The sequence below is a fragment of the Triplophysa dalaica genome, chromosome 9 (assembly GCF_015846415.1).
Source record: "Triplophysa dalaica isolate WHDGS20190420 chromosome 9, ASM1584641v1, whole genome shotgun sequence".
NCBI lineage: Eukaryota > Metazoa > Chordata > Actinopteri > Cypriniformes > Nemacheilidae > Triplophysa > Triplophysa dalaica.
In genome coordinates this window covers 17,237,409-17,263,892 of record NC_079550.1, presented here as the reverse complement: position 1 = coordinate 17,263,892, position 26,484 = coordinate 17,237,409, and the positions used below count along the sequence as shown (strand labels likewise).

The 26,484-nt window shown below is 36.9% G+C and overlaps 2 protein-coding genes across 7 annotated transcripts in view; one reads left to right on the top strand and one right to left on the bottom strand.

The window, feature by feature from the left end:
- LOC130428346 (NXPE family member 3-like) overlaps nt 1–1,421 on the bottom strand; it is a 10,003-nt gene extending 8,582 nt beyond the window's left edge. For 2 of the 4 annotated variants that reach the window (XM_056756286.1, XM_056756289.1), the window contains exon 1: nt 1,247–1,421. In XM_056756286.1, the coding sequence (XP_056612264.1) occupies nt 1,247–1,421 (175 nt within the window). Of the gene's footprint in view, nt 1–1,059; nt 1,199–1,246 lie in introns of those variants that run through there. The other 2 variants (XM_056756288.1, XM_056756290.1) reach the window with 2 other exon arrangements.
- LOC130428347 (NXPE family member 3-like) lies at nt 1,230–26,484 on the top strand. Of its 3 annotated transcripts, none has more exons than XM_056756292.1 (9): nt 1,230–1,347; nt 4,922–5,163; nt 23,288–23,355; nt 23,736–24,083; nt 24,174–24,589; nt 24,713–24,789; nt 24,963–25,166; nt 25,335–25,672; nt 25,941–26,484. In XM_056756292.1, exons 2-9 carry the CDS (start codon nt 5,136–5,138, stop codon nt 26,133–26,135), a joined length of 1,674 nt encoding a protein of 557 aa, XP_056612270.1. In that variant the 5' UTR covers nt 1,230–1,347; nt 4,922–5,135; the 3' UTR covers nt 26,136–26,484. The 3 variants fall into 3 exon arrangements, with proteins under 3 accessions (XP_056612270.1, XP_056612269.1, XP_056612271.1); XM_056756291.1 differs by having other exon boundaries at nt 1,329–1,467; XM_056756293.1 differs by lacking the exon at nt 1,230–1,347 and adding an exon at nt 2,298–2,425.

Sequence of the window (26,484 nt, the reverse complement as noted above, 5' to 3'; positions counted from 1 at the left end):
GGTTAGAACAGAATTATATTTTTAATATGAGAAAAACTATATTTTCTACAACAGTCAAGACAGCAACTGCAGCAGAAACATCCCCAGCAGGTGCTCAACATCAGATGCTCCTTGTAAATTATGTCAGCCCACAGTGTTTTAATGTTTTAGCATATTGCTTACAATCTTACAACACAATATGTTATGATACAGTGGACACGTTTATTTTGAATAGTGACCATGTCGTACAAAGTTTACATTAGCAGCTGTTGTTCTGTATAACAGAGAGGACATCTTAAAGGGACAGTTCATCCAAAAATAAAATGACATCATGATTTACTTACCCTCAGATTGTTTCAAACCTTTATACATTTCTTTGTTCTGCTAATCACAAAGGTATGTCAAACAGATCCCCCATTGACTCCCATACTATCTATTTTCCCTACTATGGCAGTAAATGGTGGATGAGATCTGTTTGGTTACTGACATTCTTCCAAATATGTGTTCAACAGAACAAAAACATTTTACAGGCTTAGAATAATCTGAGGGTGAGTAAGTGATGACAGAAGTTTCATTTATGGATGAACTATTCCTTTTTGGTTTGGACAATTTAATTCACTTCAGTTTCTAATCCAAGATTTATTATTAGGCACATATAAAATATTTTTGAACTTTTATACATTGGAATGGTCTTTCTGTTTCTTTTCAATACTGCATCATGGCAATTGCTGTTGCATCAACACAGAAGCATCCATATTGATATGCGTATCAGCAAGGAATCCATCACGATATACAGTATTGATGTTTTGAGCACAGTCCTATTAAAAGCCTTGTTCCATGTGCCCCTTTTATACTTTTTACTTTACAATAAAGTAAAAATGATAACAATGAGGACTTAAAACAAGAAATAATTAAAACGAAACAAGTAAGATAAAGCACATGCCCTAATAAGGCTACTTATTTAAAACATCCCTTCATAGAATACTACTTTAACCAGGTGTTTTCATGATCACACATAAATAAAAATATAGAAACTACTATAAACTGTGAACTTCTTAATAAAACAGCGGACATTCTTACCCAAATGAGCATTAAGCTGTGTCGTCAGCAAGTCGGTTACCATCATGCTTTTGATCAGCGCAGTCGGTGGAGAGCAACTGCGCCGGAATAAAGAATCCGGTAAAGTCGAATGGTCGTCGCGAGAGTTTTATGAGACACGTCAAATGACATCAGAGCAAGGCGGACGTAACTCGGACTCGTTTCTTACCTGCATGCATCTCCCGCTGATCATCGGAGATCGATTCTGCGCAGAATTTGGCCATCTCAAACGAGCCTAACAAGTGTGTGACGTTAACATGGAAGTGAGAGGTGTGTGATGGCGAAGCAGGAGTAAAGCTAGATATCCGTTCAACACGACTGTCAGTTAATTTGTTTACACGCATCTACAGTTATCATAATATGATCAGAGGTGGAGAGTAACGAAGTACTGTAAGTAAACTTTTTTGAGAAGCCTATCTGTACTTGAGTATTACTTTTTCTGAGCAGGCTACTTGTGACTGTAAATTCACTACATTTGAAAGACAAATATCATACTTTTGACTCCACTACATTTATAAAAAGGTCCAAAAGTAGAAAGTCTCTATGTAGCGGGCATTACTGTGTGCGCAATTATTCTGGCGACCTGCCCGGACATTTTTACTGTTGCCAAGTATTTGAGTTTTTCTAAGCTTGCTGTTCTCCGGCTAGCATTGAATGGCCATTTGGCTGATATTTTAATGGATATCTGGCAACCCTGTGATCTTACCCGCTACACGTATGTGAACGTCGGTACTACAACACACCCGATAACGCACTAAAAATAAATGTAAAATGTAAAGTTTTCATTGGAAATTTCATGAGATCGCATAGTCACAGTTAAGGAAGTGCGCGTGCCTGAACTGCTGCTATAACATTTAAAGCCGTTTGGAAATTGAATGATGTTTTTATTGTTGTAACTACAGTTAAAGTATTACTGCTGAAACAAAAACAATAGAACACTGTCCAAAATACAATAAAAACGGATTTTTTGGTTTTAATGGTAATTGTATTAGATACTTGTGGTCCATTTTTATATGATGGATTCTATGGTAGGATGGTAAATACTATTGGAATCAGGGGCGTCGCACCCGTGGGGGATACATTTCCCGGTGAGAGGGTTAAACATCCGCACTTTTTCTGCAGTTTTTCCGCAGTTTTGTACAAACGCCTTATAGCAGTACGATGAGCTCGATGCGGGTGCTTCGTCTCCCCTCCCTCTCAAACATGACACCTTCTTTGAGTGTAACCGGCTGATGATTGGCTGTTCTGCCTTAAGTCCCGCCTCTCTTGGTGTGTTAGATTTATCGGTCAACTCGTGCTGAGGAGGCGGGAACTTGTGGTTATGGTTATTTACATCTCACTTTTCCAGGTACTTTGAATGAGTGTTTATGCTTTCGATGTTTTTAAATAACCTTGATATGTGTTTGGGGAGATGTTCAGTTTATGTTTTGTTGATATGTCGAGTGTTTTCTGAATTATATTTCGTTTTTTAGACTAATGCTAATTGCAAATTGGGATATTGTTCAGCAGATAGCTAAATTCGGTTATTTATGTTGCATGCAATGACGTAACTGTGATGAAGAAGGCAGGTAATTGACGAGGAGGAGGGATAAATCGTCCTTGTTAAGCAGTGTATTTATGGGTGTATTGCCAGTGCTATTGATTTTGATATTTTGAGCATAGTTTTTGTGATTAGCTGAATACTTTTGTGGATACTTACCTATTATGTATTATTGTACCTGTTGAAGAACTATGAAAGAAAGGTGTATATTATTTTAATGTTTAAAAACAGTAAATTGTTACAATATTTATACCACCAGAGAAAGAGCTTTGTGTGTCTCCTTTTCAAGGCGGTCGCAGTCCTGTCAGACCCCTGTCACTATCAAGCTTACCACTGTCTTTTCCCCTGCGATTATTAAAGTATTTCTGATTCATTAGCAAGTCTACTGTTGTGTATTTTCACAACAGCGTTTTGACTTATTTTCTTTGTGTTCCGAATGTGTTTTTATACTTTTCTAATATCACTCATTTAGTCGGGAAGCTTTTTATATCTTTCGATGTTTTTAAATAACCATTCATTCTTTGATGAATTTCAAAGAAAATTCTAATATTTTTAATCTAATGAATAAAATATAGTAGCCATATTCCAGTTAAGATATTCTTTGTAAAACCATAGTAACTTAAAATGTACCATCGTTTCATTATAGTAGCTATAGTTCATGTTTGTAGATAAACTATGGTAATACATATGGTAATAAATGCAATAAAAGCTTCTACACTTTATTTACAAGAACCTTTCTACGTAATGGTAAATTGCAGCTAAAACTGGTAATGGGAATATACAAAAGAAAAACACAGCTCAAAAATACATATATAGGCCTAGGGGGCTCATGAGGATAATATTGCTAAATGATCATACAGGATTCTACCTTGCATTAACATATATATTCTAAACGTATAGAGCTCTTAAAGGAGTAGATCACTTCAAAATTTTCCCCATTGACTTTCCATAGTAGGAATAAAAACTACTTTGGGGCAAAGTCAATGGGGGCAAAATTTTAAGTGAACAACTACTTTAATACCACTGATACTGTGTAACACACTGTAAAATCTAATAGTTGTCCTTACTTACAAATTATTTGTTAACTTTACTCAGTTGTCAAAATGTATACATTTTACTAGTTTTTATTAAGTTACGATTACTTGCAGGGGAAATAAAACAATTTACTTTTCACCTTTAGTATATTTGACTTAAATCAAGCAAGTGGCGGCAAGCGAAGCAATTACTTTACTACACCAGCGAGAGCAGATCCTACATGAACGCAGAAAAGATTCCCAGCATGCTTTGCGCCAGACTGCATTAGGAGAGTACATTTTAAAAAATATGATTATTTTATATGTTTTTAGTAAAGTTAAAGACTTGATAGAGTTTAATGTTCACTTCTCTTAGATATTTAGAAGAATTTGACATATTTTTCAGTTTTGTGGTTACAATTGTTTAGAAGAAAGGTGCATGTAATTAGGGTCTTTGAACCTCGTGTTTTTTTTACCAATGAGCATAGTCTGTGCATACAGTTCTGAGATCAGTCTCCTCTTGCTCATTTTGTGTTCCACAAGTCAAGGTGTTTGATTTATGCATTTTTAGAATAATATTTATGTGAAGTTAAACAATATTTTTAGTGAACTTAAAACTCCAATGATGGATGCGATAAATCCAATGGAAATTCTTAAGTTGGTAAAAATAGTTAATTCTGAGTACTCCAAACTAAGTCAAGAGTACATCTGAACTTATATTTTAAGTTACTTGAACTCAACAATACCATTTCACTTTACTTAGTTTTTTTAAGGCAATCGGTTTGCATGCTTTTATTTAGTAATATCAACTAATTAGATTTGACAGTGCACTCAGTGTATTCAGATGGTTGCTTCAGAGGCATAAGGTATGTGACAATAAAACATTGGACCATTAACATAAAGGAAATTTACTTTTAGTATGAGTGCTAATAAAAGCAAGTACTTCTTTACTTTTACTTAAGTAAGAATCTGTCTTTACAACCTTTACCTATAGTGGAGTAATATTTAACCAGTAGTAGCTGTTCTTTCACTCAAGTAAGGAAGTTGTTTACTTCGTCCAAGCAATATGATCACAATAAAATAAATGTGAAATTCACTATATTTGTATTGGACTCCACATTTAAAGTAATTGTGGAATTTGCCTCGAGACCCTAATCCTAATAATTGCTATTAGTTATGGAAATATTTGTAACCACTATAAGAACTACCATTTGTAATATTACTACGTATGATGACAACTAATTAAGAATGTGTAATTGTATGAGCATCTGTTGTGCTTTTGTTTCAACAGATCCTGCTTAGACGACTAGTTTTGGACAGGTTGTTTAAAAAACTGCAGTATGTATATACCCACTCTGCCTCAACCCTTCACCTGGATCGTCCACGTTTCATCTGCACGCAAAACATTCCGATCATTCTGGAAGTGCAACCTATAGAGAGAAGAAACCGGCATAACTCAGATAGACAAGCAAACAGTCATTTGAAAGAAGTCCTTAGTTAATAAAATGGAACTTGGGAATCGAGAGGAATACGGTAAGTTTTCAATTTCGCTTTATTTTTTATTAAGCAAATCTGTTTTATAAATTAAAAAGTGAATGACTTTTTTAATAAAGCATTATGTAGTTGTCTTCATTTAGTTTAGACTGAAAGAAAAAGGAACAAAATTTATCAAGTCAAGTTTATGAAAGTATTTTAATGACATTAGTCTTTGAACCAAAAAAGCATGTTGAATTACCACTAATCAAAAATAATCCTGTTGCATTACCAGCAGTGGCGGATTTAGCAAATTGGGGGCCCAAGGCGAAGGTGTGTATGGGGCCCCACTATCCGATCTTTAAAAGAAAAATATTTACTTCAAAATGAAGATGGACAGCAGAGAACACACAAAGTGTACCACCACACAAACTAATAGTCACGATGGATCCCAATAGAGAATAAGGCTTAACACGTCTTTGCCAAAATGCCAGGAAAACTAGCACTGTTTATTATTTTTTTAAGATCAAATCAATATAACATTTCAAAAAATGTAATTAAAAATATCCATGAACACAATAGATATTGTGTAGCTACTATATCTACAAAGAAATAATGTGGCAACTGAACACAGAGACATCAATACTTTGTACACAATACACAGAAAAAACATCCACTGAATCAAACTGCTGTAAAAATGTATCAGATAAATACTTTCAATTTTGTTTGCATAAATCTGTTAATCAACCTCAGTCCTGATCAAAACTCCAGGATTTTCATCAAGTTCATCAAGGATGTCACTGATTTGGGGGAAAATACACAAAATGACTTTTCATTATAAAAAGTGATTGTGGACTGGATATTTTTTTACCTTTTATCAAAGTCTTGGGGTGTGAAAGATTAGGAACAACATTGGCTTTGATTCATTGTTAGTTTTTGTGCAGCTTTTTATTTTTTCTTCCTCATTTATATGCTGTTATACTCTGTTATATTTGTACAATTACAAATTGTACCTCTTCCCAGAAGGGAAAACCACCACCAATCAGAATGCATGATTATATGGTGTCATGGCTATGCAATCACAAAATGTTGTTTTAATGGAAGTCAACTGGGCAAAAACACCCACGGACAGTAAATGAGGGAGAAAAAGTGTAATCTGATTATGCACAAAAACTAACAATGCATCAAAGCCAATGTTGTTACTAATTTTTCACAAAAAATCCAGTACACAATCACTTTTTATATTGAAATTAAGTCGTTTTGTGTGTGTTCTTTACAGTTTTTGAAAAAATCATTTGCAATAAAAAGAGTAAACATTTCCAGGATTTTTCCTTAAACATTTATCAGTTTTGATAAGGACTGAGGTTGATTAACAGATTTATGCAAAAAATTGAATATCGTTTAGTTTTGAAAAATGTTCAAAGCATTTTCCCAAAATATGTGTCAAAATAAGATTTGTCACCAACAATCATTCCATTTTCTGTGACAAAGAGAAAGTTGTGGCCAAAATAACACTCAACAGCAACACATAGTGGACGAAAACATCCCCAACATAACATTTACATTTATTCATTTGGCAAACGCTTTTGTCCAAAGCGACTTACAAGTAGTTTGTATACAGTGACACATCACTGCAGATCAATCAGGGGTAAGGTGTCTTGCTCAAGGGCACTTCAGTAATGACCTGCTGGCACTGAGATTTGAACCAGCAACCTTCTGATCACAAGCCCAACTCTCTAACCACCAGGCCACAGCTGACCCCTGGATTAAATTACACAAGGGTTAAATTCGGTTTTTCTGTAGTAACGTTATTTACGTCACCACAAAATATTTTTTATCAGTGTAGGGCTGTGGCTATTACTAGCTAAACTAGGCGGTTGACTCACCAAAGCCCCATCATGGTCATCATCAGTGTCAAAGTGGCCACCACTGGACAACTCTTCCACGTCATTGACACTGTCGCCGGTGACAGCGGGCGGCAACAACGTGAAGTCCTCTTCAATTTCATCTTGGTTCACGTTATTTAGCGCCACTTCACTGCTAGCTGCTGCTGCTGCTGTACAGGCCTGTACAGTTTGGACGCCGTTGTTGTTCCTGTCAGTGTCCTCAACAACAGCACTAAAAAAAATTGTCATCTTTGCAAAGTATTTATCGATGTCTTTTCGCTTTTTTCTTTTATCTGAGCCGCTTGGGTAAGACCGTTTCATTTTCGCGTTTATTTTTGTCGTGATTCGTCTCTGTTTGTGTACAAACCCAGTCCTGTCACTCTGTGTTTATCTTTCGCGCCGCGCAGCGCGCACGGTTACGGACGAGTCCATTTCATTGTGATAGAAGGGGGTGTATGTGTGTAGTGACAGATAAACATGAAACATTTTAACTACTACTTCAAAGTTTCAACGTATTTCTTAAGAATATTAATACAATTTACCATGCTTTGAAGTGTTCATGATGATAAGGGTTTTGTTTATTTTTTATTTTAAATTTTATAAAAATAAAAAATAAGGTTGGTTCGGGGCCCACCTATTATGACCGCTGGTAGGGGGCCCCAAGCAGCCGCCTACCTATGCCTCTATGTTAAGACCGCCTCTGATTACCAGTGCTTGCATGTTTAGAGTCTGCAATTCAATATGGTTGTACAGTTAAGCTGTGAATATTTTAAATTGAAACATCATCGTCTAAAAATTAAATAATCAAAATTCACCTTTTAAATTGCATTAAAAAAAATTAAACTTGGTTTTAAATAGAAACTTTAATATTCGACAGATAATTTTCTGTCCATATTAATTCGATATAAAAATTCGCTTCCACAAATTCTGGGGTTCAAATCCGGCTTGAAATTCAAAGTTTCACATCCGGGAATCCAAGGAAAAGCAATGGAGCGCCGATTCTACAAATGCATGATCCTTTCCTGCTGCCTGACCGCTTCACCAGCAGGTGCTGCAAGTCGGTTCTGACGTAGATCAAAGCAAGAAATGCAGATACTCTTTATATGTTTGCCACATAGTCCACACATCTGCTCGATAAAATGAATTTAGTTGTTCTCATAGATAGCTTCTTAGGCATCATCAAGCAAAAATGTACTGTTTGTACTGGCAGCTTAGCTCACCACTATCAGCCCTGGAAAGGACATGGAGCATGGGGACAATTCCAGGTGGCCTGGAATCATTGGACTAGACATGCATTTATGATATTATTTTAATTATTTAAATATTCTACCCGATTTCCTTGTACTGTCTCTCTAGAGAGTACGACTTTATGTTTGTATTTGGCTAGCTATTTAAACGCATCCATTACGTTTTACGTGCATATGATAAATTAACATTAAGTCATTTTGCAGCATTTAGCATTTTTATTCATATTAACTTAAAAAGAGTTCAGGGAGCAATAAAGCAATATGTTACACAGGAGAAAAACCATATTGGTTAAGATCATGTGGGTAAGTTCTTTCAAATAATTTCTGTAGCTTGCCAAATACAAACATAAAATTATGCTATTGATAAGCACCGTCTTAAGTCATCAAATAATGGTTTGAGTTTTGGGGATGAAAAAAAATGGATATATAACAGTGCTTTACTGAACCATACTGTGTACTGTGAGTTTTTAAAATAAAATAAGTTAGTTTCATGAATCTATTTTAATGACACATGCAACGGTATATGATTAAATGTGCCAGAAAACAATTCAACAAGATTTTAAAGCATTACATTAGGTTCATAACACCATCAGAATAAACTTAACGATTCAAATGAAACATTTTATTTTGGTATTAAACTAAATAGGAAAAAAAGCAATAAATTTCCATTTAAAACTGACTACAGTAGTAAAATGAAAAAGTAGTTTAAACAGATATAAGAACAAGCCATGAACCATTTTTATCAGAACGTAAAATAATCTACAATATAATAACATGTTAAAATAAGTATTTTCTTAAAAACGTAATTGTAAAGTATTTTGTAAATGTAGGATATGAATGCTTAAACTTAAACAAAGGTCAGAACGAAAAATAAACCCAATTATAGCCTTTTAGGCTAAATGAACGAATGAATAAAAAACAAAATTAAATGCTGCAATAATAAAGACACCTACCTAACTCGCTTCATTGTTTTTCCTCCGGTTATGTTTTTAGCCTATGTAAGAAATACGCCTGGACATCCTAAAATGTATTATTATTATTAGAAGGTGTAAGCTATACTAATTTTGGTCATCTGGTCTAAAGATAAAGCAACATTAAGCATTTTAGCAAGGTACACCGGCTGTGATGGCCTGGTCCGTGGACGCTAAAGTGATAGAGTAGAGGCTACAAGCACTTAACAACCTTATAAGCTTATAACGTTTTTGTTCCACCATGCCACCATGCATGTTGCGGATATTCAGCAAAATGTTCGCATCTCATTCAGTCAGCATAAGTTTTAAGAGGGTAAACTTGATCATTTAACTGAACTGTACACATACATTTTAGACACCTTGCGTTGAAGTGTACAGGTATGTTAGAGGTCCTTATGGGTCCCAGCAGCTTCGGGTCTAAAAAGTTGACAAAAGGTCGTGTCCGATATGGTATCGGGTCTCTGGTAATTTAATATGAAATTGCTTTTACCGAATCGACTCGAAAGACACAAATTAAATCTGTTTAATTGTTATGTAAACAACAAATATTTGTTACACCAAACTTTGCCAGACATAATTAGGTTAATACCGTGATTGATTGACTTTTTTGCATTTCATTAACAGACAGCAACTCAAGATTTCCACAATTCAACAACATCCAACATTATCTGAGAGTCGCAAATTAAAACAAGATCATGTAAGGAAAATAAAAAGAAAGTCTGTAGAAATTGCTGCTTTTTCATATAAAGAAGCACTTACTTGGAGAGTTGCTTACGTGTTAAAATCGGAGCAGTTATCAATAAGATGCTGATTGAGATCTCGGTATTTGACCGCTTTTAGCATAATAAATGTACTGTAAATGTTGATGATGCATAATATTTATGTGAACATGATGTGTTGAAGTAAAAAATAACCTATTTCCTTCAAGACAGGGCAGGAGAGCAATCAAAGTCTGAGCAAAATAGGCCTAGAGTGTGTCTGTGCAGACTACTGGCAGTGCAAGCTTCAGTAAAAAATTCTGAAACTGTTGATGATGCCTAAGAAGCTATCTATGAGAACAACTAAATTCATTTAATCGAGCAGATGTGTGGACTATGTGGCAAACATATAAAGAGTATCTGCATTTCTTGCTGTGATCTACGTCAGAACCGACTTGCAGCACCTGCTGGTGAAGCGGTCAGGCAGCAGGAAGAGATCATGCATTTGTGGAATAGGCGCTCTATTGCTTTTCCTCGAATTTCAAGCCGAATTTGAACCCCGAATTTGTGGAAGCAAATTTTTATATCGAAATAATATGGACTGAAAATTATCTGTCGAATATTAAAGGTTCTATTTAAAACCAAGTTGAATTTTTTTAATGAAATTTAAAAGGTGAATTTTGATTATTTTATTTTTAGACGATGAAACGGAGTGTGAAATGTTTCAATTTGAAATATTCACAGCTTAAATGTACAACCATATTGAATTGCAGACTCTAAACATGCAAGCACTGGTAATGCAACAGGATTATTTTTGATTAGTGGTAATTCAACATGCTTTTTTGCTTCAAAGACTAATGTCATTAAAATACTTCCATAAAAGTTAGTGGAGAACCAAAATGCTACATTTAAGAATAGATGGTTGACAAACTTGGTTTAGTATTAAGATGCTGAATTAACCCAGATAGTACAGATACATCTGTAAGATGTCTGCTCAAGTTCATCAACAAAAAACCTCCCCACTATGGCTTCAGCTTCTCGGCGACTCACTGTTTCCCATTCATTCCTAATTTATCGGAATCTCAAGAGAGCACCTGGAGATTCGGTTTGGTGCTCACACTGCACATAGTGTGACAAATAATATTTACCTTTTAAAAAAGTTACTTTTAAAGAACAATAAACTTTTCCTCTTGCGCACGTTTATGGTTTGCACCCTCTCGCGCGTATTCACATCATCTCGCGCGTATTCACATCATTCAACCCCTCTCTCGGCATTCGCTTTACTTTTGTCAACTTCCGCGCCTCATACATTTAGACCCAGGGTCCGTTAAACACCGGGAACAAACCACATAAGTTTTAGCAGCATTCAGTTCAATCGTAAATCTTATCCAGTAATACATTTAGGCTCTTTGAAACAGTGATTGTAATTGTACTTGTGCATTAAAAGCTTTCAACCATGTTAGAAAGCAAATGAGCTTACTAAACTTATTTACATAGCGCATCTTTTATTTTGGGTGCGCATGCGCACCACTTATGTGAATCCCTGTTTATAGCTTTATAGGTATATGGAAAAAATGACACCAGTACTACTGCCCCGCGAAGGAAAGGTTTCGCTTTTCAGGAGTAGTGATCTCTCTCCCACTGTCTCTTACAAGCCAAGGTCATTAGTCATACCAATTTAAAGTTGATTCGACGTTGGATGTTGAGGCCCATTCAGATTGCGGGAGATGCGGAAAAAGCGAAAAGAACACAAGACGAACCAATTTTTCTTATCAAAGATAAAACGAATGTTCGCTTTCTTATATTTGACGAGTCTTCAGGTGGTGCTCAACCGCTATTCAGCCGTGAGGATGTTCGCGGTCTATATGAAAGAATAAGAATCTATTGGTTTTTTTTAGAACGTTATCATGATGAACATTTGTACCGAATATTCATGTCACGGGTAGACACGGAGGAGGATGAATGGAAATGCACCACAAACACGCAAATCCAAAAGGGGTTTAATGATGATTTATCCATTACAAACACGGGAACACTGTAAAATAAAAATTCTGTAAAATGTACGGAAATTTACTGTAAGAAATGGATGATGGATGAAAAAACACCTAGGAAAAAAATATTATTGTAAATTAGCTTTATTAACAATTATATAACCCACAATTTTTTCACTCAAGCTATAAATAATTAAACATAACTGAGAAACCTAAGTTAATGCAATTTCTACCATTATTTTTTCTGTTCAATAAATTTAAATTGTTGCACAAAGCCTATCCAAGATTACATACCTCTGCAGAAACTCCAAGTTTGATCCCTGGTCTGATAGGTAATGGATGTTGAAGCAATAGTAGCTCCCAAACATCATGCACATGGCGGAAATGTTGGGAGGTTGTCAAGTACATAGTTTTGATCCACACACAGCATGAACCGTTTTGCAGAAAAGCAGGATCAAGGGTGGGAGTCAAACAAACTTGGTCCATGTGTACTTCTTCTGCCAGGCAGGTGTCCTCAACATAACAGAACATTGCATCTTCCTTCTCATTGAAGTAAGATCACAAAAGCAACAACATCTCTTTGACATCTACAGAGCAATCACTCAGCTCCCCCCTAATCACTTTCAAGGTTGTTACAGCCTGCATGAACTTTTTGTTCTCGTCCACACCAACAGTATCGAAGTAGTTCAAGAGTCGTATTCCCTTCAAAGCCCAATTCCAGTATGTTCCTTGAAGTGGACCGCCATTCCAAGTTTGTTGAACCAAAATGGCCACTCTTCCAGAAGGCATTTTATATTATCCCCCTGGTTCTCTTGTTTACGCTGTGTGTAGAAAGTCAACTTCATGAGACGTTTGACCTCTTCTATATTTGTATCATTTTGCTGAAACATCATCTTCAGTTGTTCTTTCTTTTGTTGCTGACTCTCTGGGGTCTCTCCAAGAGGAAGGGATTTAATTCCCAGTTAATGCAGCCATATGTATCCTGCATTGCTGCTCTCTGTTCAAGCGGGATTTCATCTTTGTCAGCCTCATTAGTGGGATGCTTTTGTTTTCTTAATTTTGGGCTCGTTGATCTTTTCACGTTTTCAATCCTATATTGCAGTTGCTTGACCAAAGAGTGGGACCCTGGACCAATAACATCTCCCTCTATAATGTCTTGCAGAGATCTAGGATATTTCTTTACCATCTTTTTGGCAACTCCAGTAGTACTCTTTTTACCTGGGCAGGGATTTTTTCGCATCATCTAATGAACTATAATCCAGACCAACTCTCTTCTCATTTGTGGACTTGGTCGTTTCCCACACTCTAATAACTGCATCAGTTCCTGTGGTAACTCATCCCATGGTACATGAAAGGTGTCCACCCAGCCTTGTGTTAGGGCTTTGCGAGTTGATGGAAGAGGTTGATGGTGAACTTTAAGGTGAAAATGACTGCAAGGTTGTGGAAGTTTCTGGCAAGGCATCAACAGATGAGCTGCTGCTTTCAGGAGTCTGACCTGCATAAACACACAAAACCAATAATTATCCTATGTGAAGGTTGTTCTATTTCCAACCTTTTAGATATTTTATGCCAGCTACATTGGGCACTGGTTACAGTCTTTACTGCAATAAATGACTTACATGACAGCTTCAAAGCAGCAAGGACTTTACAGGCTTGAACTGGCCTCAGCGCAAACAGCAAATCAGCTGCCCATGCGGGAGTCCCATTCGGATGCCGGTCGGCGAAGTTGTACAGAGAGTGTATCAGCCGACGATCCAATCCGTCCTCCAGCCAGCCTGTTCAGGCCGTCTTCCAGTCAGTATGGGTCGGACTGTAAGGCAACATTTTCCCTCCCACCCCTACTATCTTCCCAAGGTTCCGATAGGAGCTCCCCAGTTACCAGGTCGACGCTTGGGGGGGGGAATGTGGCGAGGCGCCGACCTAGGATCACTGCACCCTGGAAACGGCCCAGCATAAAAGCCGTGTGCTCACACCACTCTGGGTCGTGGTTGATTCGCAACCACCGCTGTCCTCGTTTGACCCCCAGGTTGAGAGAGTGAAGGGACAGCTAGGGAAACAAGAACTGGAACGACCTACCCGCACGAGCACTGACTGGCGGACTATATATTACAAGCACCCCGGATGACACCTTTTCTATTGTTTATTGTTGAGCTGTGGAATAAAAACCCCAGTGGGGTTGTTGGTATCACCCCTTCTGTCTGTGTCGTGTCTCTCACCTCGTTTCAACCCACAGTATCACCGGCAATACAATACAAACCTCCTTTGATCATTCGACCACCTACATTTATTCCATTTTCCTCCAAATCCTTTAAACCCACCAATATCTCAGAGAAAATCTTAGCACATCCAAATGATTTGAAGTTATTCTCTACACACAATAAGACAAGGGACATGTGATCAATATTGGATAGCACATGAGCAGGGAAATTACCTACAGAAAGATAAACGTTTTACTTCCTTTTAGCAGAGCCGCGGGGATTAACAATATCAAAAGCATACTGGTAAAGAATTAGCTTTAGGCTTTTGGGACTTTCAGTGAAGAACTGGTTAGACTTGAAGCTTTTGCCATCAGTTATTTTACTAAGAACATCCATGTCTTGTTCACACGATGGTTGTGAGACTAAATTCTTCTAGAATTCTGATTCCAGTAAATTACTCAACACTTGCTTAACAGGTATGTAGTATGCAAACCTTGGTGTCATACTTTCTAAATGTACTTTTTTAGGCTCTATGTAATTGAACATTTGTTTAAATATCTGAGCTCTTAAATATATTGTTCTCAGTGGTCCATGTTGACAGAAAGAGAACAAATCTGAATCCTTTACACAATCACATACTTTACTAACAACTTCATCTGTTAGACACATGTCAATTTTTAAAAGTAATTGTAGTTTACCTAAAGTGTAATCTTGACCCAATTCATGCACATTTTGCATCTCTTCAACAATTATGTATGGTTGAAGCTGTAAGTAGGGGCTGCCCTTGCAATTTCAGGTACAGTTAACATATATTTGTAAGAAATGACTCATTACAATGACGTGCCAATTCAATGCTGTCATTTGTTGTTGGATCATTTGAGCTCTGGGGGGCATCTTCACATGTAATGAGAGTAGAAGACAGAGAAATAGCTTCATTATAATTGTCACTTATGCTTTCAACAGAACATGCTCTGTGCTTCCTGGACATATGAGCAGTAAATGATGATTTTACACTAAACATATTTTTACAACCCGTTACTGGACATGCTACAGGTCAGCCCTCCACTATATGGACTTTTAAGTGGAATAAGAGTTCTATAACTGTGTGAAATTGTTGATCACACAATGAAATGGCACATTTAAAATCTGTAACAACGGCTCCAGCAGGAACAGAGGGTGCAGACTCATTGTGATTGCGATAAAAATGAGCTTAAGAAGCTGCGTAACTACAAAATGTCCGTCTGCAGTTTGCGCCAACACATTTAAATAATCAATGGGATTCGTTCCTATGAACTTTGCAGGGCAGTACATAACCCCTCAACGTCTCTTGTGTTTTCAACAAAAATGACAGGTGATCATTTTGAAGAAAACTTATAAAATCCCTTTATTTCTAAATTCTTGACCTGCTCGTGTGACACTCAAAAACCCACTAAGCAGGAACGGGACATATTGAAAGAGCTGAGCGTTAAGAAAAAACTTGTAAATAACCTCCAGCCAGGCAAAATCATCAAAACGTGTACAAAAATGTCTCTCAGGTTTGAGGAAACCGAACTCTTCACTTACTAATGCGGCAGTTAGCGATGTCTCCATGCAGCGAGATCACATTGGTGCGTTACAACAAATTGAAATGATCAATGAACTTTGTCAAAATGGCTGCTCCCTCGATAATCAAACGTTTCATTTACACGAGTCTCTCATTTACATGAGAATTGAACATTGACAAGGCATAATGAATATTTCTACAAATCAATTTATTTTAAATCTAATATTTTTATTGTATTAACATATAAAAGTATAAAACAAGGAACTGATAAACAGTCATTGTACTTAACCCTTAACTGCCCATTTGAAAGACACAGATGTACACATGTATGTAATTTCATTACCAGCTGATATTTGGCAATTTCATTGTTAACTCCTAATATCTTGTCAGGTGTATTATAATTCAAAATAGATACGTTGCAAACTCTTTATATTAATATAATATTGCTTTACTTAAACATTTTTATTTGTTGAGTAAAACATGAATTTATCAATACATTCATGAATACATTTTCTTTCTGTAGCCTGGCTATTGAAAATGTGCCTGCCAACAATATTTTTATTACATATAGTATTTTAAATGGCATTGAAATGCTTTACAATTTTTCTCTCAATAAATTACTGAAATGTGTAAATATTCAAACAAATATGGTTATTTTAACATATTCCTAAATTTACATTTTTGTTTGGTTCTGTGTTTTACAACATTATTGTTTGCCTTTACAAAATATTATAGTAAATTTACAAAACTTCCATGTTTTCCTGTTTACAAAATATTGATGTCAGGATTTTGCACAGTGTGAAAGTGCAGTTGCACAGTGCAATTTCACAGTTAATTTTTTACAGTGTAAGTGATTGTAAAATGCTTTAAACACAAGCATGACAAACCCTGAACTGTATATTATTTAAACATGTTAATAAAAGCATCAAAATTATATTAAGTGATTGAAATGTCATGTCACAAGAATATTGTTAGAAATCCACATTTAATATTTGGTGTCTTGTTACTGGTTCCATTTAGGCACTGGTTTCATTTAAAGAACAATAAAATAACAAAAGCTATTGAAACAACAATTAAAATAATTAAAGTGTTCCTAGCTCAACTCATAGAGCATTAAATTAGAAACAGAAAGGTGTGGTAGGGCTGGGCAATAAACTGGTTCATACCGAATAATGATGAGTATTTTTGTTATGATATGAATTTTTTATGTAACACATTACCGTGTATGTCACTTAAACAACATGTGTAAAGGGCGGAGCGCGACAATGTTTCAGCGGGGTCCCTTTTCACTGTTGCACGTGACCGGCCATTCACACAGAATGCGTCTTTGAATGCCTTGGCTACATTATCATAAAAATCTTAATTATATATATATATATATATATATATATATATATTAAGATTTATTTTTTGCGTTTTTGGCCTTTATTGGACAGACAGTGATTTTGAAGAGGACAGGACGCGAAGTGGATGAGAGAGAGGGGGTGGGGTCGGGAAAAGGACCACGAGCCTGGATTCGAACTCGGGATGCCCGGGACGCACCGGCCCAATATGTCATATGACTAATTATACATAATTAATAATTTTTTTTTACCGTTGCAATGGGAGCACGCACCTCGCAGATTTACATTATATTAAATGTACTCGTGTTTGCCTCATATCTGTTCAATATAAGCATTTAATATGGTGTGTTTTTAGTTTAGTTTTCTCTATATGCCTGGAAATAAGGGTCAGTAAGGAGGATTGACAGCGTGATGCGATCGCTTTCTTCCCACATATCTAATTTAAGCCTTTGTTTTATGATTAAAATTATGAAGCTATTGTTACTACGCAAAACACAAAAGACATCGCATGCAAGAGTAGTGTTATCATATACTGTGTGTCAAAATGTTGATTGATTTATGACCACCTGTCAAACTTTCTGTGAACCCGTCGCTCGAACAGAGACTTTTATGGCTGTCAATCTTGATGAAATATATGATTTATGGATGTTGTTGGGGACCTCCTCATTTAACCGGTCAATCAAGGTAAGCTTGAGATTTTCATGATCTGTCAGTCTTGTTTGACAGTTTATATTTCTATGAATTTTGCTGTTGCAGGCCTATCCCTGCAATAAAATGTGTTTTCATCCTCCTGGAATGACACCCTGTGGTTCTCACATCAGATTTGAAACCTGACGGTTGTGTTTTAAATTATCGAGAGATAATGGTTATGTGTTGTTTTATCTAAGAGTAAGTTGGTTCCAGGTTTAAGATTTTTGTCTGATAAATGATAAAAGTTTTTGGCTCAGCATTTTATCATGGTATCATAAACGACATGCCCTGACATGTTTTTCCTGGTCATGGAGGAATGGGGGATAGTTTTTTGTAAGCACCTCTTTGGTCTTAAGACCAAAAAAAAGGTTTGGATTTCCATCCTGACTGATTTTCTGGAGATGTCTGTCTGTCTACGATCTGGTATGACAGAAAATGTTTCATGTTTGTGTTATTGACTCCTTTTGATAATTTTGAGATAAAAAAATCGAACATGTACTACGTCTGGTTTAGGGTTAAACTTTTCAAAACCAGGAATAAAAAAATGAAATAAAAAAATCTTCAATTGTCATAGCTCTACACTGTTTTGTTTAATAAATGTTAAGTTTCAGATGATATCTTAAGATCAACAAGAAGGATGGTGCTATCCCCTATAGTTCAAACCATGGGTTAAAATACAATTGTTTAGCACTTCTTTCAAAATTCAAGATCTATTATTGTATTCTTTACAAAATGTAGAATAGTCCAATAACTTCTTGGCATCCTGTTGAGTAAAGAGTGTGGGAGTCACAAACGTGGGGTTTTAAATGTAGCTTCTGTTAATAGAGTTGAAGCTAAAGATGGGCTTATGGTAATAGGTCAAAGAAATTTGGGGGGACTCAAACACCCCTAAGGTCACAGTCACCAGCTGGAGTGCCCTCTCAAATCCACTAGAGGGCACTTCCCTCATCACATGGACTGTCTTTCCACACTACATTTCCCATAACCCATTTCCCGGACTTATTGGTTCATTCTCTCTGTCTTTGTGAAGTCTTGTTTTTGTGTTGCACTGCATTTCTGAGCAGTCTTCTATTGGATTATAGTGTTTTGACCTTGGACTGTATCTCTCGTTTTGGAACCTCTGCTTCCTGCCTCGACCCATGCTTGTGACCTCGTTTATGCCTGTTTTCTGATTACCCTGACCATTGCCTGTTTTGTATGTGGAATAAAGCAGTATTTAGATCCGCTACCCCTGAGTCTCGGAGCAGTTCATGTGATGAGGGGAGTGGATACAGTCAGGTTGTAGTTAACCAGCAGGCACTCTCGGAACAATCATTTACATGTACTACTCTCCGGTAAGCTTACAGTCAGTTCACTGAACAGTACAGGCGACAAGAAAAGTGTTCCCGTCCTGGCAAGCGATATCTCATGCTCGAGTGCAGCAGTGGCAATGCGAGGTGAACAGAGGATTAAGCTAAAGATATTTTTGGAAGTAGAGATTCTCCTGACCCAGCTCGTATCGGTGTGCTCGGTGGTTTAAAAACTAATAAACGTTAATAGATGACAAATAGTAACAGTATCAGTAATATGGTGTGATAATAAAAAATCATCCATTGACCTGGCTTTGCTCTAGATTCTGCTTTAAATTGTGTATGACAGTTATGTGATTTAAATGTCAAAATCCCTGTATCTAGAATAAATGAAGGTCAAAACAAATATTGAGTGTACACAGTTAAAGTCCAACTTGGTCTTATTTCAGGATGTTGTACCCATTGGTCAGCTTGAGTTGAAGTAAAACCTACAGCCAATACAGCATTGTCATATGACAGCAGTCTCAGAGTGTCTAACATTGGTCTGTGAAGTTCAAATTGGCTTTGTTCTTGAAATGCAGACACATAACCAGAGTTCACCAACTCTTGATAAAGTGGTCTCTCTGCGTACTGATCTCGAGGTTGAAAATAGAGAGACTTCCCTCTTATCCGGTCTGCAGGTGGTTGACGCCACAGAGTGTCCTCTGTATGATAAGGCCTAAATCTCTCTGCAAACTGCTTGAAGGCTGCTGACAATCTGCAAAAACAAAAAGGAGAGAGAAAGGAGACAGAGGAGTTCCACATTCGGGGAAACAAATTATGTCATCAAACTGTGTTGAAGCGTTGACCTTATTTTAACTATTTTGACTCCCTTGCAAAAATCAAGCAGAGACCGAACGACTAAGCTGTAGTTTGGTGTAAGCTAATAACCCATCACGCTCCCCCTATGATCATCGTGAGGGTGGCCCCCAAGTCAATAAAAGACAAGGTTCTTCTCACGACTCCATCCTACAGCGATTCGCCAGCCTCATTTCGATTTTTTGGGAGTATGAGCTAAAGCTAATTTACAGTGACTAATGTTTGTCCATTCAGTCTTACCTAATAATTTCACTGCAGAAGGTGTAACCAGTAAGACTACAAAAGGACCGTCCCATCTTGGTTCTAAGCCTGAATGTTGCAGCTTCTTGACATAGACCATTTGCACTGGCACAACACTATGCCCCCCCTCTTGGGGCATTTTCCAAGCTTCCCGAACCTGTTTTGATCTTTTTGTATAGCCCCTGTTAAGTCATGCTGTACATTAAAAGTGAATCCGACATCAAATGCACATCAGCCTCAGCAAGATCCTCAACATTTTCATTAGCTTTTTGTTTCCATCTGCTAATCTCATTCCAGTCAACCTTTTGCTGTTGTGCTTTTCTGCACCACATCTTAAGCCTTTTCTATCCTTCTATCTCTGATCTAGGGTTTGCCATGCCCTCATCATACAAAACATCACCAAGAGCTTTCTTCACATTCCTTATATCTGCGGCTGACAGATCTTTTCTCACATACCCAACCTCCTTTGACCATTTAAACACGTCTTTGGCGTTTGCAGGCACATAGTTGTAATGGACTTCATCACGACCCTGAATCTCACGATCCATTAACACGTTTCCGTCCTTTGTTTTCTGAATATAAACTTCAGTTTTCTTTTGGCCTCTTTTTAACATCAACCCTCAAGTGTCTGAGTCTTGCCTTTGCTACCTGAAATTCATCAGAATCAGTGTCTGTGTCATAATCAGTATCACAGGATTTAAGGATTTTCCGTTCTCTTACAGAAGGAGGTTTTTGCTTCTCTTTCTCCTTTTTACCCTGTTCGAACTGATCTTCGAACTCCTTACACCCGTCCTGTAGAGTTGTTATTTCTACATTCATAACTTCCTTCTCTTCGTTACAGACAACCCCATATGATAGATCCAACTATGAGATATGGCTTGTAGATCTTATAGATCTAAACTTTGAGTCCAGTTTTTACTAGATCTCTCTCCGTCAGGAACAAATTACACCTGGAGATATCAACTCCGTTGTGAGTCAATCCATTAACCCAACCACCAGGGAGATATAGAGCTGAAGGGAAGAACAGCAGGCAGGAGACAAAGTGATGTTAAATAGACAGACAAATGATTTATTGAATAATCTCAGTTGTGCGTTGATGCTCAGTCAAGCTCTGCCAAACTTCGTCTGACTAGAAACAGATTCAATATGTGTTTTTAACCATTCAAGATTACAGTATCAAAACATTGTCTCATAACATCATTATGGACCTTGAGATGGAGACCAACGGATACTCATATCAGCATAAGACACAATACAACTCCCAATGAGGTTAAACAACAGGAAAGTAAGGAGCAAATAATATGAATAGAAGTGAATAATAAAATAAAGGAATGAATACATATGATGAATATTGTAATAAATGTGATAAATGAAATAGAATAATAAAATGAAATGAAATAAAATAAACAAGAAACAAGTGTATGTTTCTATCCAGATCTATCACTTAGTTACTTTTAAAATCCAGTAATCTGTACAGTAACAAATTTACTTTTTAGAGGTTTAATCAGTAATCAGTAATCAGATTTTTTTTTCAATGTAACTGTGGCAACACTGACCGCTAACATGCTAAACACATTATTTAAGAAAGGTGATTTAAACATGATATGTAATACTTACTTCTTCCTGAGATGAAGCTTCATCGCGAACAGCTGGTACTGAAAGCCATGCTATACTGACCCGCGTCGACTCGCGCTGGGCCACCAGATTTTTCAACATTTCCAGCTACCGGAAGCTCTAGCTCCAGATTTAAGGGTCGCATTGACTTGACTTCCAACGAGTCCTGGCTCGTTCTGTGAGTCTTTCCGGACCTGAGATATGGACCGGTGAATGTTTGTTTTTCGATTAAAATAAGTGCTTCTTCTCCAGACGCAGAGTTCTTGGCATCAAGCACGGGACTTTCAATAGTTTATAACTCCGGCCGCCAAGGTCGCAGCGGGACGAACCCGGGCACGTCGGAAAGGTCTCCTCACAGCTTCCTTTTATGTTGCAATTTACATCCAACAACGGCACACATTTGTTGTTTCTTAGACATTTTTATCGCTGGCTAGTGGCTACATCTGCTCTTGCTTGAAAATAGCAGACAGCATGCCTCTGGCAGATGGTGGAACTAGGCGCTCATAAGGCAGAGTCTGTGAACGGTCATGGGCAGGCATACTTCAGTTTGTTAGGGAATCCCCAACAGCCTGTTTTGTGTCACTGTTGTGGTTTAAAGGTGATTACAAAAAAAAGAATAGATGGACTATTCTTGCAGAAACACCCTTAATTACAGGGTGTTTCTGCAAACACGCTGGCGCCTACATTTCAGATAGATAAACATTTAAAAGTGCATTTTCTGGGATCGCGGCCCTTTAATCATTTTTATAAATATAATAATTAATTGCATAATGTTTTATTGCCTAATGTTTAATGCACAACTATACTGAGGCGCAAATAGAAACGTTTTCTACCACTATTTATAAGTATCAAGAGCATCTACTTAATCCAAAGAAAATACAGCTATTTGGGTAGTGTAAGAAGCTTTGCTGCCTTTGGGGGGCTATTTGTACTCCGTAAAAGATTTTTTTTATCAAAAATAGATATAAGACATTTTATTAATGTGTCTATTCACTAAAATCCATTGAAAATATTAATAACGTTACTGGTTTGTTTTAATAACGTTACTGTTACAATGACAAAACAAGTGTCTCATGACATCACGGCTTTAATGAAGGTCAAGTGTCACAAGCAGTCTTGTCCCGAATTTGTAAAAAAAACAAATTTCAGACTTTTTTACTTAACATTGAAGGGTTTCATCAGCGTCAACCCAGAAAGAAAGGCCACTTTCAAAGATTGGCATGCAGGCAAGCAGTAATGTTATACAGTTTTTTCTTTATTTGAGATTGTAACTAGGTCTACAGCATAATGTGTAATGTCAAGTGTTGATTTGTTTTGTGCAAAGACTAAAAAAATATATTACATCGAGTTTGAAAACCGTTTCTCCTTAGAAATATTTATACTTTATTCAAGCAGTATTACGCATTAATAAGATCTATTACTGCAAAACTTTTCTTCATATTCACACTTGATTTATATCACATTAACTTATCAAGGAAGTGTTAAGATTTTTTTGTTACAATGATTTAATTTGTTATATATTTTAACGTGGCACTAAAATACAATAGGTTTTTATTCAAAATGTTATGAACAATGTAATGAAATCCCACGTCACTGACAAAGAATTGCTTTCACAGTTCACAGGGAAAGACCATGTTTTAAGAAGTTGTTTATTGGAATGTGCCTTGGAATTATATGCTCTCTGGTGAGTCATAGTCATCCAAATTTGATAAATCCTCCCTAAATCATATGTGTGTCCAATTCTTCCTTCCGTTAAAATCGCCATACATTTTTATAAATATTTAGATAGTTTGAGATAATGATCTCCTTTTATGAGATATACAAGTGTAATATATATAGGGTACTTTAAGTGTCATGAACTTGTTTAAGTGGTTTTGTTAAATGCTGTTTTTGGAAGTTTTGAATAATGTGCCTCTTGGCGTATATGTTTTGTGTGTTAAAGTATGTGTGTTGTTTAGTAAATGTTGCATATTTATTCCATGAATTATAAAATTTTTTTTTTAAATGTTATGTATAAATGACTGCTGATGCTAACTGCTAATAACATCTTGTATATGTTTGTAGGTGATATGGTCTTTTGTGTTTAAAGAAAGAGAGAATCAACCTCCACACAGCTTTTTGTTACAGTCACCAAAAATCTCATTTAACCCTAAATTTGGAATCACCTCAGAAAGTAATTCCAGTTTAATCCAGGGTCTCTATTGGGCTGGACCAGGCACAATCATTACAAATATCTCCATATCTACAAGTCCAGCTCACTCCACATTCATCATTCAGAATCTGAAAGACAGCTACCAAATAGGGGAGGAGCTTTATGTTACGATCCATGCGAGAGATTTTAACAATAATCCCAAACCTTATGGAGGGGACTTCTTTCAAGCAAAGCTGTTCTCATCCAAAACTCCAGAAAAGGTATCGCTCCAATCTATTAAAGTGTATTGTGTGAGTGGTGTGTGTTCTGATGGCACGGCACAGCTATTTAGGAATGTTCTTGTGTCACAGGCCAGTGTGTTTGGGGAGGTGCTGGACTTGCTCAACGGCTCTTACTCTGTACGTTTTCTTCTGCCGTGGGTGGGACAAGCACAAGTGGCTGTGCGTCTGATCCACTCGAGTGAAGCTGTGCAGGTCCTCAAGCATCACAGAGAAACTAATTCTGACAGAGTTTCTTTCCTCGGATATTTTGAAGGACCAGGGGTGAATGGGATTAGGCTAAAAGAAACTGTAAAGTGCAATGTTAAGTGGGACAAGAATGGACTGGAGAGGGTAAAAAATGTAGAGTGCTGTTGTGAATACCTAGATTCTCGCACCGGAGAGGAATGGCGCTGCCAGAAACCCAAATCTCTGCCATGCGGTGCCCGTGTATACCACTCCTTTGGAGAGTATATCAACTTCCTGACCCCTCAGGAAGCAAAGATTTTGTGAGATTAAATTATGTTTGTTTGATTTATATATTATATGTAAATTTGTTTTATCTGGCTTACTTAGTTTTTTACTTAGCAATTGTATGCTGTATCATATGATAGAAATGTTCTCTTTGGCAGGGCCCCAAGCAACAAAGGTATCGATGGACAAAAAAGCATAATCAATGTCCTTCCTTCTAATAAAACTATGAAAATTGGTATGTAAGCACAAAATCTTGAAAAACATTAACCAGATTTTAGCTACTTGAGTAGTCTTTTCAATCCATACTTTGGTACTTTTAATTCTACTTTTGTCATTTTAAATATTATGAATAATAAATGGAAGTGATAAAATGTTTGTTGCCTGCCCCCGTTTCACTTTGTCCTGCAGATGTTAGAGAGAAATGTCGTCCTGGTTTGCACACACCGGTTCCAGCTGGCTTTTACCTGAATGATGTGTGGACGTCCTTTGTGTGTAAAACTCGTGAATTTACAACCCAAACGGCAACACAGTGTCTGAAGGACAAACTCATCTACTTGATGGGAGATTCTACCATGAGACAGTGGTTCGAGTTTTTAGAGAAAAGTGTCCCAAGTGAGATAGATAGCTCCTCGCTAAAAATAAAAATGGCATGAGTGGTGTCTTATTTGTTCACCATGATTAAAATTCAACCATGTCATTTCTCCTTACAGTCATAGTTTGTTTGTGAATATTAACATTCAATGCATTCAATCATATTGTGACTGATGTTTTTCACTGCAGCATTGAAGCAGATGAACCAGCATGTTCAGTATAAGGCAGGTCCACTGATAGCAGTGGATGTGATGAACAACATTTACTTACGCTGGAGGGCTCACGGTATTCCTCTGCGCTTTGAGAAAACAGAAATGACTAATCTGCGCTACATCAGTAATGAGATTGATGACATGACGGGAGGACCTCATACTGTTGTTGCATTTCACGTGGGGATCCACTTCACGTCATTTCCATTAGATGTCTTCACCAAGAGAGTCTTGAGGATCCGCAGAGCTGTCCTAGATTTATTACAGCGAGCACCGGAAACTACTGTTATCGTCAAGACTGTCAACACTGGATACAAGGTAGGAGGATAACAGTATCACTTGTAAAAAATGGATTTTGAAACCCATTTGAAGATAATCGATTTAATGTTGATATAAAATTGATTCAACCTTATCTTTACATATGCCCGCAGGCAATAAGTGTTTAGATTTTATCAGTATGTCCACTCCCTGTGAATCAAATCCATTTTGCCATATATTGGGGCACATCATACATATTTATAAACAGCTAATTGTGTGCATTTGTTTTATAATATTTGGCTCTGGTGTTTTTCTGTCTTTGTAATAGGATGTGTTTACCAGCGACTGGTATTCTCTTCAGTTGGACAAAATTCTGCGGTGGGCTTTTCAGGATGTTGGTGTTTATATTTTGGATGTATGGCAAATGACATCCTGTCACTACACCGGAGATAACCTTCATCCAAGCCCTATCATAATCAAGAATGAAATTGACATTTTACTTTCTTTTACTTGCCCTGAATGAATTTTTCCCATGAGTTTGAACTGTCTGTTAAAAGGTTATGTTTCACTTTTACTTGATTCGATTTTTCTTTCATTCATTTACAACATTGTAAAGACATCAGGTTTACGGCCTTATATATAGTTTGACTGAGATCTAATAACTACTTTTTTAGAGTAATGTTGTTGGTGGAATCCATCACATCATTGCAAAGTCTCTTTTGACTTGCTGAAGCAAAGGCTTTAGCATTAGCCGTTATGCTTTTATGCCCAAATGTTGTAGGATTAACATCACGCGGCTTTGGCTTCTCCCTTCTCAGCATTGTTTGGTGTACACTTCACTTATCTGATATAATTAAAGGTAGATGAAACGC